General features: G+C 41.3%; 1 protein-coding gene across 1 annotated transcript in view; it reads left to right on the forward strand.

Moving 5' to 3' along the window:
- Nucleotides 1-11,511, forward strand: part of gcgra (glucagon receptor a) — a 48,703-nt gene extending 37,192 nt beyond the window's left edge. Inside the window, exons 4-14 of the mRNA XM_084925754.1 lie at nucleotides 2,882-2,989; nucleotides 3,144-3,244; nucleotides 3,393-3,487; nucleotides 3,601-3,790; nucleotides 5,617-5,776; nucleotides 5,936-5,996; nucleotides 6,501-6,570; nucleotides 8,813-8,901; nucleotides 9,004-9,148; nucleotides 10,478-10,519; nucleotides 10,618-11,511. Of these exons, the coding sequence (XP_084781880.1) occupies nucleotides 2,882-2,989; nucleotides 3,144-3,244; nucleotides 3,393-3,487; nucleotides 3,601-3,790; nucleotides 5,617-5,776; nucleotides 5,936-5,996; nucleotides 6,501-6,570; nucleotides 8,813-8,901; nucleotides 9,004-9,148; nucleotides 10,478-10,519; nucleotides 10,618-10,983 (1,427 nt within the window). The 3' untranslated portion in view covers nucleotides 10,984-11,511. The remainder of the gene's footprint in view (nucleotides 1-2,881; nucleotides 2,990-3,143; nucleotides 3,245-3,392; nucleotides 3,488-3,600; nucleotides 3,791-5,616; nucleotides 5,777-5,935; nucleotides 5,997-6,500; nucleotides 6,571-8,812; nucleotides 8,902-9,003; nucleotides 9,149-10,477; nucleotides 10,520-10,617) is intronic.
- Nucleotides 11,512-14,489: the final 2,978 nt, after the last annotated feature.

The raw sequence follows: 14,489 nt of genomic DNA on the forward strand, positions 1-14,489 counted from the left end.
ATGAAGCCAACAGAACCACATCATCCGTGAAAAGCAGAGATGAGATTCTGAGGCCGCCTAAGTGAAAGCCCTCCGCCACTTGGCTGCGCCTAGAAATCCTGTCCATAAAAATTATGAACAGAATCAGTGACAAAGGGCAGCCCTGGTGGAGCCCATCACCCACTGGGAACGAGTCCGACTTATTGCCAGCAATGCGAACCAAGCTCTTGCAACGGTTGTATAGGGATCGAATGGCCCGTAGCAATGGGCCAGACACCCCATACTCCCGTAGCGCCCCCCACAGGACACCCCGAGGGACACGGTCGAATGCCTTCTCCAAGTCCACAAAACACATGTAGACTGGTTGGGCAAACTCCCATGCGACCTCAAGTATCCTTGACAGGATAAAGAGCTGGTCCAGTGTTCCGCGACCAGGACAAAAACCGCATTGTTCCTCCTGTATCTGAGGTTTGACTATCGGACGAACTCTCCTTTCCAGCACCCTGGCATAGACTTTCCCAGGGAGGCTGAGGAGTGTGATCCCCCTGTAGTTGGAACACATCCTCCGGTCCCCCTTCTTAAAAATGGGGACCACCACCCCGGTCTGCCAGTCCAGGGGTACTGCCCCTGATCTCCACGCAACGTTGTAGAGGTGTGTCAACCAGGACAGCCCTAGAATGTCCAGGGCTGTCCTGGTTGTTGTAATGAAGGAAAAGGAGAAGGAATAGGGAGGTCCTTTTCCATCAGGCTAAATTAAATAAATATAAAGGGGCCGTCCGTGGTAGCTAAGGAGTACGAAACTCAAGAGCAACTACTTCAGTAAACACATTAGCTAGATGGTAACTATAATAGTTTGCTCTTTAGTATTCCAAGCAGACATTTTAGAGTTGAGTTGGGCTATGACAGTGAACCAACAGAAAGGTATTATGACCTTTTAATGTCAAAGGAGCTTGCAAAGAAAAGCGTCTGGACTTCTTTAAGTTTACTTGAAGACGTTTCACCTCTCATCCGAGAAGCTTCTTCAGTTCTAAGGTCAAATGGTGGAGAGTCCCAGATATAAACCTAGTGGGAGTATCCCCCCACAGAGGGACAAAAGGACCCCCTGATGATCTTCTAATCGCCTGAGCCAAGGTGTGAAACTGGGTGTTTCTGTGCCTCTTTGCTGACAGCAAAGAGGCACAGAAAAGAAGACCAGACACCAACGAGGGAGGATAAGAAGGACAGACGCAACAACATTGTCATCCCCTATGTAGCCGGTGTATCAGAAAAACTTAGGAGAGTTTTCTCCAAGCATGACATCCCGGTGCATTTCAGACCCAGCAACACGCTCAGACAAAAACTGGTTCACCCGAAAGACAAAACGCCAAAACACAGACTTAACAATGTGGTGTATGCTATACAGTGCAGCGAGGAATGCCCAGACCTCTACATTGGAGAGACCAAACAGCCACTTCACAAGCGCATGGCACAACACAGAAGAGCCACCTCCACAGGACAAGACTCAGCAGTCCATCTGCATCTTAAGGATAAAGGACACTCTTTCGAGGATGCCAATGTTCACATTTTGGACAGAGAGGACAGATGGTTTGAAAGAGGAGTGAAAGAAGCCATCTATGTCCACTGTGAGCGACCATCTTTGAACAGAGGCGGGGGTTTACGACACCAACTCTCTGCCATTTATAATCCAGTTTTGAGATCCCTTCCCAGACGCCTTAACGCCCACTCACATCCTGGGCCATCTGACCTCAGGAATTCGCATGATAAGGTGGGGCCAGGTTTCACAATGAACACACCCGAAACTCTGGCTGATTGGGACCACTCACATCCTGGGCCATCTGACCTCAGGAATTCGCATGATAAGGTGGGGCCAGGTTTCACAATGAACACACCCGAAACTCTGGCTGATTGGGACCCACACCCAGTTTCACACCTTGGCTCAGGCGATTAGAAGATCATCAGGGGGTCCTTTTGTCCCTCTGTGGGGGGATACTCCCACTAGGTTTATATCTGGGACTCTCCACCATTTGACCTTAGAACTGAAGAAGCTTCTCGGATGAGAGGTGAAACGTCTTCAAGTAAACTTAAAGAAGTCCAGACGCTTTTCTTTGCAAGCTCCTTTGACTACGATGACCTGGATGACTGAGAACCTTCACAGACATATGACCTTTTAATGCAAAACTATTAATTATAACCACTTCAGCAAAATATGCAACATTTCGGAGCAATGTAAATGCGACAGTAAGAGATATTTGTATGATTTGCAAACACATTGTTGAGAAAAGCCTTTTAATGTTGCAGAACAGGTAACAGTTTGCTCACCAGTCCATGAGGCGGCAGCGATTTCCTCTCCAGTCATACATTTACTACACCATGCTCACTTTCTGCTCATGCTTAGTAAAAAGCAGCTCCCATCTGCAAAATGTTTAACTACACGCTAAACGCTGCCCTTCAGTCGCATTAAAGACCGTTGTCATGTTTTATGCTCGCTGGTTAGTGCAGCAGATTGCTCCAACTTTCAGAAAGGCTGCTTCCCACACTGCATGCAAAATCACACCACTTTGCAGCACTTACATACCTTTCCTGTCACCCTCCATTAGCGTAAGAGCAGCTTAGCCTATACATCACTTCACGAACACCCATCTCTCTGTACAGTTAATGTTGTTTCGGTCCTCTGTTCTGAAACACGATTGAAGACGTGATATACTGTAAGTAGGAGGTCAGGACTCTGAAGTCAAGCTAAATTACCCTGATGTTTACATAATAGCTACTAGCAGCAATCATTCCAAATATATAATATATAATTAATTTTTACTGCATTCTGCAAGTTTTAGACTCTCAGGGGTAGTCTGTGGTTTCTCAGCATATATATTATGATGTTATGGGTTTTTTTGTTTAATCACAGGCCTGGTGTGCAACAGGACTTTTAACAATTATGCCTGTTGGCCCGATGGACTCCCTAACACTACTGTTGTTGTGCCATGCCCGTGGTATTTGCCATGGCACCGTAAAGGTAAGAGATGTGTGAGTTTTTGGCCATACACAATATTTCAGACATGCTCATGCCAGGTCACTTAAAATGCCCTGCAGAGAAGGACAGCTGCCTATGACTGGACTTCTCAGTAAATCACAGAGGCCTGTTTGTGTGTGTGTGTGTGTGCGTGTAGTTCAGCATGGCGTGGTGTATCAGGAATGTGATGTGAATGGCCAGTGGGTGACTACATATAATACCAGCGAGTGTGATTCTCATGAACAAGCACCACATCTGGTAAGAATAGTCTTTTTTTATTCTACTTGATCTGAAAGCATTAGATATAGCTGAGAGAAACTAAAGAATAAAGAGATTTTGTCTAATTTTACTATAAATAAAAAATAAAAATGAAAAAGATTTAACAAACGTGTGCTCTGATCTGCAGCAGTACTATGTCCATATTCGGATCATGTACACGGTGGGCTATTCCTTATCCCTGGTGGCTTTAGTGTTGGCTCTTGGCATCCTCATATTCTTTAGGTAATAATCATTTACACCTTAAATCATTTCAAGCACATTTTAAGAGAGCAAAACCAGATGATTGATACACCAACAGATTACCTCTTGGATGATTGTTGCTTCTCCTTCATCAGGAAACTCCACTGCATGAGGAACAATATCCACATGAATCTTTTTGCCTCTTTCATCCTGCGAGCTTTGTCTGTCCTCATCAAAGATGCTCTGTTCGAAACCAGCCACATAGCACAGGGCCTGAACAGAGACGAGGAGCAGGGATTCCCCCCTGCATCTATAGCTCCAATAGAGCTGCTGGTCAACAACGAGGTCAGTTTTGCTCTTCATATTTAACAGTGATCACCAAAGACTTTATCACAGGTGGAAATGAGACAAATGTTTTCTTATTTGTGACCTTTCTATTATTTTTTTGATTAGCTGATAAAATAAAAGTACAAAACAGTTCTGGATTTAGGTTCTGATTGTTATAGTATGTTCACAATGTGTCATAAAGGTGAACTTTGAGCTCTATAAGAACAACAATCCTGATTCTGTTTAAAGGATTCATATATGCGCTCATTAGCCAATTTGTTTAGTACTTACTAGTACCACTGCCCAAGTTTCCTGTTCTTAACTGACAGAAGTGGTACCCAGTGTGGCCCATCTGCTTCTGGTTTTGGCATGTCATACATTCAGAGATGCTCTTCTGTCTGGCTTGGTTGTAATGAGTGGTTATTTAAGTAACAGTTGCTTTCCTATCAGCTTTCTGACTGAAAAAAGCAGACTAGATCAGTGTGATCAGATGAGATGAGATATTTGAGCCATCTTATGACATTCAGAGGTGGACCTGCTTTTGTATTTTGGATCACTGTCCTGCTTGAGAACCCAAGTGCACTTCAGCTTGAGGTCACAAACAGATGGCCAGACATTCTCCTTCGGGATGTTTTGATAGACATCAGAATTCATGGTTCCATTTACTACAGCAAGTCTTTCAGGTCGTGAGGCAGTGTGATGGTACACTACCACCACCATATTTTACTGTTGGTATGATGTTCCTTTTCTGAAATGCAGTGTTACTTTTACGGCAGACATAATGGGACTAAAACCTTTCAAAAAGTTTAGCTTTCTCTCTTGGGGATCATCCAGATGTTTTTTGGGGGTTTTTTGGCAAATATAAGATGAACCTTTGTGTTCTTTTTGATGTGGTTTTCTCCTTGAACTCTCCCTTCGGTGCCATTTTTCCCCAGTCTCCTTCCTATAGCTGAATCATGAACTCTGAACTTAACTGAGACACGTGAAGCCTGTGGTTCTTTAATGTTGTTCTGGGTTCTTTTGTGATCTCCTGGATGAGTCATCAATGTGCTCTTGGAGCCGGTCATTCCTGGGAAGGTTAACCACTGTTCCAAGTTTTCCCCATGTGTGAATAATGGCTCTCACAGTGATTCACTGGAGTCCTGAAGCCTTGGAAATGGCTCTGAACCCTTTCCAGGCTGATAGATGTTAGTGACTTTGTTTCTCAGGTGTTTCTTTAGATTGTAGCATGATGCGTTGCTTTTGGGGATCTTTTAACCTGTTTCACTTTGTCAGACAGGTTCTATGTAAGTGATTTCCTGATTCAGCAGGTCTGGCAGTAATCATGTCTGAGCCTGTTTAGTGAAACTGAACTCAGCTTCCCAAAAAATGAGATTAATCACAGTTAATTCATGATGTAACAAGAGGGTCAATTACTTTTTTACACAGGACCAGTGCCAATTTTCTTCCTTAATCAATAAAATCTTTATTTAAAAATTGCATTTTGCATTTACTTATCTCTGTCTAATATCCACATTATATTTAATTGTTTTTAATCTCAAAACAGTTACAGCTAAAAAGGCTTTAATTGATTACTTATGTTAGTCAAGCAAGTGAGGAGTCTCACCAACACAACAAAGATGAGAAACTGCATACATGACCAAAATAAAATACTGTAGTTTACTGCAGAAGAGATACATATATAAAAGGAGGACCATGTGCGCTGGGTTGTCACAGATGGCTGAAATTGGGTTTAAAGTTGCTTCTGTTGTAAAATCTTATCCCGAATCTCACATCGGCTAAATAATGTGTCAGGCGACTCTTCTTGGCGGTGTAAAATATGTGATATTAACCTTTTCTTGCAGACAATGGTCAGCTGTCGCATCGCCATGGTTATGATGCAGTATAGTATCATGGCTAACAGCTACTGGTTGCTGGTGGAAGGCATCTACCTCCACAACCTCCTGGTCATCACTGTGTTTACGGAGAGGAACTACTTCAAAATTTACCAGTGCATCGGTTGGGGTGAGCTGGCCTGAATCTGTGAAGTCATAGGTCAGGGGATGCAAGTCAGTTATGTGTTATATGATACTTTTTGTATTGAGCCAAATGAAGTAAGAGCATACAAATTGTCAAGTGCTAATTGGCTGTTTTGCATTTAGACAACTCTTGTTTTTTTCACAGGTACCCCATTAATATTCCTCGTGCCATGGGTGGCGATTAAATACCTGTATGAAAATCAGGAGTAAGTTTCCTTCTCTTTCCCTCTTCCCTGTTCTCCAGGTTGTTTAACAAGGGTGAAAACCTGCCAACGAGTTTAAATTTTAGCTTGTAACATTTGTATCAGGACACCATGTCAAAAAAAAAGTCAGCAGATTGTCTTTCTCCAAAAATCTTGATGCTTGCGGTTAATTTAACACACAATTTACTACATGAAGGATTGGCTGCAATTCAACTTTTCACACAGACATGTTTTATCTCCTGCTGGATGCCAGTCTGGTTTAACAGCTGTGTTTGCGCATTCTTAATATTTCATGTTAGCTTTCGGCAGGACCCCAAATATTCTGGAGTAAGGAGTAAATGAAGTGCTTTTAAGGTCACACTGTGCTCTTATGTAAAGTCTTAAAAGCCTTAACAACATGTTTTACAGTGTGAGCCGTGTCCACAAGCGTTCTAGTAAAGTAGAGGAAATATGTCAGGTGGTCTCTCACTGATATTTCATTCAGTGCTTTTCTTTCATTCTTTTCAGTTGCTGGGAGCAAAATATAAACATGAAATACTGGTGGATCATACGTGCTCCGATACTGGCAGCTGTTATGGTAATTTTGTCGTCGTCGTCCTCCTCTCTATGTGTCTTCGCATCTTGTTATGCCATGTCCTTTTTTTAACATTTCAATTATTTCTGCATGTAAACGTTAATGGGGAAAAAGCAGCTTCGCCTTAAAGTGGTATATGACTGTCAATCAAGCATTTCCAGCTATTTTTATCCCCCACTGGTGCACTGTTAAATATTAAACACGCCTCTTTTATTCATATTGTGTTAAAGGTAAGATGTGCTTCACCCAGAACTTCTGTGAAGCCTGTCAGGACTCAAAGATTTGTGGATTAAATCAAATTAATATTTGCATTGTGACCAGCTCTGCATACTCTCTTCATCCTGTCACCAGGACTTTTATTAGACGTGTGTTCTGCAAAGGTCACTTCTAAGCGTTTACACAAGTCCAATTTGTCGTGGCTCTTAAGTGAGGCCAGACATCCTGGCACTTTCCATGCATTTATCGTCCAGCTAAGTGACCTGTATCCCACAGGAATTCCTGTGTTTGAGTTCCTGTTGGAATGGGAGGGCTGGTCCCAATTTCACTGTTTCCCTCTTTATCTTGGTCCCACCATTCTCAAGCTGCACGACACAATAGAAAACTACACTGTAGTATTCACATTAATTGTGTGTGTGTAGTGTGTGCGTGTTAGACTGCTCCAGGTGTTACAGATATTTTGACAATTACAGCAATTTCATTCAAGTCTGTGCAAATATAGAACTACAGATATGCATATGTAGATAAATATGTAGGTGGTTTAATACGCAGTGTGCTGACAGATTTAGCCAGCCTATAGTTAGCTTAGCATCTGTTATATACACTCATCGGCCACTTTGATACAGCATCGACTGCTCATTAAAGTAAATAATTGTGGCATAAACTTTGTACTTCAAACTGAGCATCAGAATGAAAAAGACAAGTGATTTAAGTGACGCTGAATGCACCATGTTGTCGGTACCGTGCAGGCTGGTCCGAGTATTTCACGTACAATCATCTCTATGGTTTACAGCAGTGGTCCCCAACCCTTGGTTCACGGACCGGTACCGGTCCGTGAGTCGTTTGGTGCCGGGCCGCGAGAGTTGAGGCTCGGGTGTGAAATGTATGGTTTTCAGGGTTTTTATGGGTTTTCAGCGTTATTTTGTTATCGTTTTTATCGTTAACTCGGTTTTCCTGGGTCTTTTCACGTGTGTTATGAATAAATCTTCTTTTTTCGGTACCGGTATTAGTTTTATTTTGTTGTATTTATCCGCGACACCTTAAAGGCTTGTCCGTGAAAATATTGTCGGGCATAAACCGGTCCGTGGCGCAAAAAAGGTTGGGGACCGCTGGTTTACAGAGCGATCAAAAAATAGATATATATTTTCAGTTTGGACCCCTTACTACCAAATGATCATCATTTAAATACCACAGCCTGCCTGAGCATTGTTGTCAACTATGCTTATCCCTTTATCACCACACTGTACCCATCACCTGATGGCTGCTTCCAGCAGGATAACTTGGCATGTGGAGGAATAGGAGATTTACATCATGGATGTGCAACTAACATGGACCAAAATCTCGGAGGAATCTTTTCAGCGCTGTGTTGAATCTATGCCATGATGAATTAAAACACTTCTGTATTGGCTCTAAAGTGATACTAGTAAGATGTACCTAATGAAATGGCCAGTAAGTGCATATTAATATTGATTAACAATTTATCGTGGCTATGGTTAAGCTCCTTTTTTAAATATTACAAGTTACCGTATGGTTTAAATGTTGAATAACTGTGCAGCGTTACACAGTTCCGTTCACCATTAAATTCTCATGCCAGTACATACTGGGCTGCTGATATAACAATCCCTGACAGAAATCAAATGCACGCATTAGGTCCAAGCACCACAAATTACCCATGACAAATTATTTTAAAATAATAAAGGTCACATCATAAGTGATTTCATCAGGAGAACACCTACTGTTGTCTGAAATGCCAGCTGTTATGAAAGGGTTTCCCAATGTGCTTGAAAACACTTTTTTGCACAGCTATTGGGACTAATGCAGATAGTTATGCTTTTATCTTCTGATCCTTTGTGATATTTGTAACTCAGATTTCTTCCATTTCTCTCATTAATCACAATTTTTCTGGGCCTGTATGCATCTGGAAGATCCATCTCCACTGTACTAGAGAAAGATGAGCTTTATGACGGTATCTTTTGCATAATATAAGTAAACTATTTCCAGTAACATCGTCTTTCTCTGTCTCTTACAGATCAACTTCCTTATCTTTATCCATATCATCAAAATTCTCGTGTCAAAGCTCCGAGCACACCAAATGAGATACACAGACTATAAGTTCCGGTGAGTGTGAATATGATGTTGTTTTTCTCTTGAGTCACGTTTTTTTTCTCTCTACTTAGTCTTTTCTTTCTGTCCTTTTGTCTCTCCTTTCCTCCGTCCCAGGTTGGCTAAGTCAACGCTAACTTTGATCCCGCTGCTCGGGATCCATAATGTGGTCTTTATCTTCGCAACAGATGAGTCCACCAGTGGCAGCATCGGCTTGCGTCTCACCAGGCTCTTCTCTGACCTCTTCTTCTCCTCCTTCCAGGTTGGACTTTAACAACAGATGACTGTCAGTCATGAACATTTGAAACATGTTTATTTTTTCACAACACTATTTCTAGTATGAGCATCAGCATCATTAATCACTTTAAGGAGAGTGGTGTGCCCCAGGACAGTGAGTTAAGGCATCTCTGGTTTCAATGAAAGTTATTGTTAAAGCTTTATGTGGTGTAATAATTCACCTCAGCTGTCCTTACATAAGTACAGAACAGGAAAAGAAAATACACACCTCAAACCATCAAAAATGGTTACGGTTTGTCTGAGATGCACACAACACAGCCTTGATGCTACAGCTGTGCCAAGAATGGATGCCAAGGCGTAATGGTCCAGAAAGGCGAAGTCCACATATGGAGGCACTTAGGGTGGCAGTTGCTGGTAGGTTTTCAAGGCAGGTCATGATTCACATCCAGTTTTTCTCTGATTTGTTTAGGTATCACTTACTGCTTGATACCAAAAAGGTGAGGTTTAGGGTAGAGAATTGTGATTTGGGCTAAAATACAGCCCTCAACGCTTTCCATGAAAAACTACTTGGTAATACATGGTACTCAGTGCCTATGAACTGGCAACTTGTCCGGGGTGTTTCACCTCTCACCCTGTGACAGCTCGTGAATTCACACAAAACTCACACAAACTGATTGATTGATGGAAACTAGTTAATTTAATTTTGTGCTTGCCAAGTAGTCTTGATCAAGGGTGAATGGGTGTTATCAATATCAAGTGTTTGTGTGGAGACATGTGACAAAAGTTTGTTTTATGTAAGTTAACAAATGTTAGCTTAACAAGATTAAATGCCCGAACTGTAACAGCATCTGAATCACAGTTAGAAATGTATGTTGTGGGCTACTAAAAATAATAAAACTAATAATAATCTTGCATAATTGTCTCTCTCTGCTTCTGTGAGTTTTCCATCTCTGAGACAGTCGTGATGTGCTGTAATATTTGTGTGTCAGAAGAGATTAAATTAACGCACTATGAGCACTGCTAAATGACTTTGTCACACAGTGACATAATTAGAGTGACCTTTAGGCACTGGAAACAGATATGACAGATGACCAACAGACAGAGCAAAAGAGAATTTCAAAGTCAAAAGATGGCAAACATAGCCGTGAGGCTTACATCTTAAGACAGATGTTACTCAAAGGCACTTGTGGTTTATTTTAAAGAAGCAAACTTGCAGTTTCTGCCTGGATTGTGGTGCATATATTAGTATACATTCAGTTTCATGTTTTCATAGCTGCAGAGTAGCATGTAAGTGAATATTGTGGGTGAAAATGGCTAGTAGACAGAATGAAATCAGTATTGTTTGTCTTCACAGGGTCTCCTGGTGGCAATCTTGTACTGCTTTGTCAACAAAGAAGTGAGTCATCTCGATTGCACAACAAATACACCATCTTCACCATCTTCAGATGTTCGAAGCTTTGTAGTGTCTACTTTATGTCTCTGCTGTCTCCCCAGGTGCAGTCTGAGATCCTGAAGAAGTGGAAGCGCTGGAAGCTAGGGAGGAACATTGAGGAGGAGTACCGCCACACCTATAGCAATACCCCAAACACAAAAACAACCAGTCTCTTAAACCACGCCCCTCGAATGCCTCACCTCCCAGACATCACCAAAACCACCGCCCCAGTCTGTAGCCCCGAGGAGAGGCACATGCTCGTCGCTAGCAACCAAAATGGCATGGTCCACAGTACGGAGGAAGGGAAGTGTGCCTCACTGCTGCACGAGGGGACCATCAGTAACTATATCCTGGTAGAGGACATCAGCATTACTGACAAGCTGCAGTGTTACGAAGTGCAGAAAGAGAACGTGGAGAGCCACCTGTGAAAGCTACTGGGACTACTTAAAAAAGGAAGTTGGATGGCTTTGGGCTCTCATCGTGCTCTGACAGACTGACCTGCTCAGCTGTAAAGACTCAAGTTAATGGTGTCACTTTTCAGGTCGGCCCTCAGAGATCTGCGTCACTGGAGAGCTGTCGCCACAGTCTGAGAGGAGGATCAGAAAGGGCATCCACGCTGACATTTCGAATGTGCTGCGAGTCTTGTGAACGGATTAGTTTAGATGTTTTTTAGCACAGAATAATAAGCTGCTGCATGCTGAACAATTTTTGCAACAGCATCCCGAGGCAGATAAGCCACGGAAGATCGTAATGACATACCAAACATGAAGTAACAAAAAAATTTATAAATAAACCCCAACTGTAAAGGTCACAGGGTCCTTGCTTGAGCCTCTGCTTTAACTTATCCTAGCTATCAAATTTCTGGTACTAAAGTTTAAATACAAAGAGAGCATTGAACTGAATACACACAAAGAAGACTACAAAATACACAAAATAACATACAGTAGGAACAGATGTGAAACCTTTTATATATATATATATATATATACATATATATATATATATATATATATATATATATATATATATATATGCTTTGCTCTAATATCTGTAAATGTTTTCCTGTCTATGTGATTTAGATGAAAATGTGCAGAAAAAAAAGAAAAATTCTGTTGACTATACCTCAAACAATATGGTGACCACGATGTTGTTTAAGTGACCTCATTCAGGGCTCATGGGAAACTGGCAGCTGCTGTCCCCAGGTCCTTCTCGTCTTGCGTGTCGACATTAAAGGAGGTCAAGCGATGGTATAGGATCAATTATAAATAAGCTAAAATCATCATCACTTGACTTTCTTATGTCTTTTAGATTAAAATACATCTTTTTTTTATATTAGTTGAATACTGCTGATTGCTATTGTTGCAGCTGTTTAAACTTGCCGTGTATGTTTCAAGGTGATAGTCGAATTCCTTTGCCACTACACGCATTTCCTTTTCTACCTTTTGCCATCAAGATGTTGTCTGAATGACATGCCTCGCCCCTGAATCCAGGGTGGTTATCCAATCAAGGATAAAAATACACACACCTTTACGACCTGTAAAGGTGTGACTCCAGCATCGTTCCTAAATATGGCGCGTCACCTCTGGCACAAAGATGGTCTTGGGACTTCATGCATGAAGACTGCGTAACTTTTGCGAGCTTAACTTAAGAGTTGTGTGAATAATCACTCTACGGTGCCATCGTGTCAGACGAAAACATCTTTGCTAATAACTGCTAGTGACTGGATTCGCCAAGTAACCATACCAACAGAGTCTAATGCGTACCATGTCTGCAGTGGCTGTGAACACTTTTGAACAAAACTCTGCAGCACAAAAGCTGAACAAGCATGCTTTGGAGTGGCAAACAAAGCTAATCAGACAGTGGTACATTTGTGTCTGATAGCATTTATTTTCAAAGAAGGGAAGCAACCTGCAGAGCAGAAATGAATATCTGAATTGCTGAAACCTTTTGCCAGAACTAACTGAACTTGACTTTATATGTATCTATTTGCACAATGTTAATTTATAATTGATAGATACTATGTCTCTCTATATATGTGTTTATACAGGTGATTTTATTTGATTGCAGTCCATATTTCCCACGCATGTCTTTGAGTGGGTAGTGTGTATTTTCAGGGTATGAATGTGTGTAGTTTCAGTATTCCAGATTTGTGGATGTAAGATGAATAATGGGCTGCCGGCAGAGGTTTGATAGAAACCAGTGCAAGTGGCTTGACACAGAGCACAGAGGTCAGAGGTTAGTATGAGTCAGTCTCCCTCTAGCATATACAGTAAAGCATCACAGGACATTCCCAAACACCATGCCTGTATAAGGCAAGAAATAGACACAGCTCTCTGTTTTATTATGAAAACTACTCTCATTGTGATTCCTCAGTGCCATTTTGTAGCCCACAGCGGCAACGTGTTTCTCATTCAGATCAAGACTCTGTGCATTAACACTTCAGTCAGTTCCTTCTGCTGAGGTGGGAAAAAATTGCAGGCTGAGGTTATTTTTCTTCAACATCTGCTGAGGATAGTAATAGAGCAGGTAGACAGCCACATTTTTGCTGGGAAGTACATCGATCGTGGTTCTGCCACAAGTATCTTTGCAGTGTTTTTTTTAGATCTTTTTTTCATTGTTTTGTAGACATTTCACAAAGTAATAAAGGAATGTTGTACACGTCAAAGAAAATAGGATTCAGTAGAGCTATATCCTAATTTAGCTTCAAGCTACTACATGTATTTTAAGCTGTGACCATAACCATGTTTGCATTTAAAGTTAGGAGCTTGGGTCACTCCCTTTCCTGGACCAAAGTGGTTCTGTCTGAATGTATTCTTTAAAAGGCTCAACTGAGTATGTTTCTTTTTCTCTTCTCTTAAAGGTGGTTATGTAAAGTTTACGTGGTGTGAAGTATATAAACCGACTGCGTCCAGGTGTATACATTTCATCATATGTTGTGTCCGCTTTGTGCAAATGGTAAAAGAATAAATAACAGTGTATTCGAAAGTTGATTTTAACTTGCAGTGGCTTTTGTATTGGTGAATATTCATGATGTTACAATAAAAAGGAAGGAACTGTGTGCAGATAAACTCTTTTGGCTTGATGGAGACATCTGTTGCTTTGGCTATCTGGCTGGCCAGGTAGCTTTTTTGGCTGAATGACATGCTGTCTTGTGAAAGAGGTGAGTATTGATTCTACCCTTGAGGTCAAGTGTTGTTTACTATGGCACATTGTTCCTATTATGGAACAACAACAGACATTGTATTGTTACACTTACAGTACTCTGTTTCATCTCACCAAGACCCTCTCTTTTTCAGTAAATTGCATGACGCAGGCTGGAAAAAAGGGGGTTGTAACTTTCCAGAACTTTGACACTTTCTTCAGTCGTCAGCAGTGAGGAGATAATCTCTCTTTTTTGCTCACTCTACATGTGTATATAACAAGAGAAACTGCCTGATAACGTCATCTTATTCACATTTTTAATCAGTATTGCAGCTCATACCTGTCATTGCTGGACTCAACAAACATGTTAAAACAGACATTCTAGAGATCTTAAATAATGTCTCCGAAGGATCTTTGAATTATTAAAGGTGACAAATGTCCTGAACCCTCATAAAACATCAAGGATGTTATTGAAAGGTTACATTATGATCGTGAAACGGTTGTAACTCCCAGTTTCCTGTATGATTTTAGTAGAATGTTCCATTTTGGTTATTATATGGGCGGAAAGAGCGCATTTATTCCCTTGAGAACAACAGAGAAGCAAAAACATAATGTCACTAAAGGCACTGTAAATGTTATCTCAATCCAGTGTGGACACACAGGAGGGATGTTTTATATTACTGCTGCCCTAAAGATTTTCAGACTGTTCTGAATTTCTCCTGAATGTCTGCCAAATAATAAAAACCTCTACATATTAACCATCTGGGAATGTTTTGGGAATGTTACAAGGTGA

This window comes from Perissodus microlepis, chromosome 4, assembly GCF_051167445.1.
Source record: "Perissodus microlepis isolate ML-2025 ecotype Zambia chromosome 4, ASM5116744v1, whole genome shotgun sequence".
NCBI classification, from domain to species: domain Eukaryota; kingdom Metazoa; phylum Chordata; class Actinopteri; order Cichliformes; family Cichlidae; genus Perissodus; species Perissodus microlepis.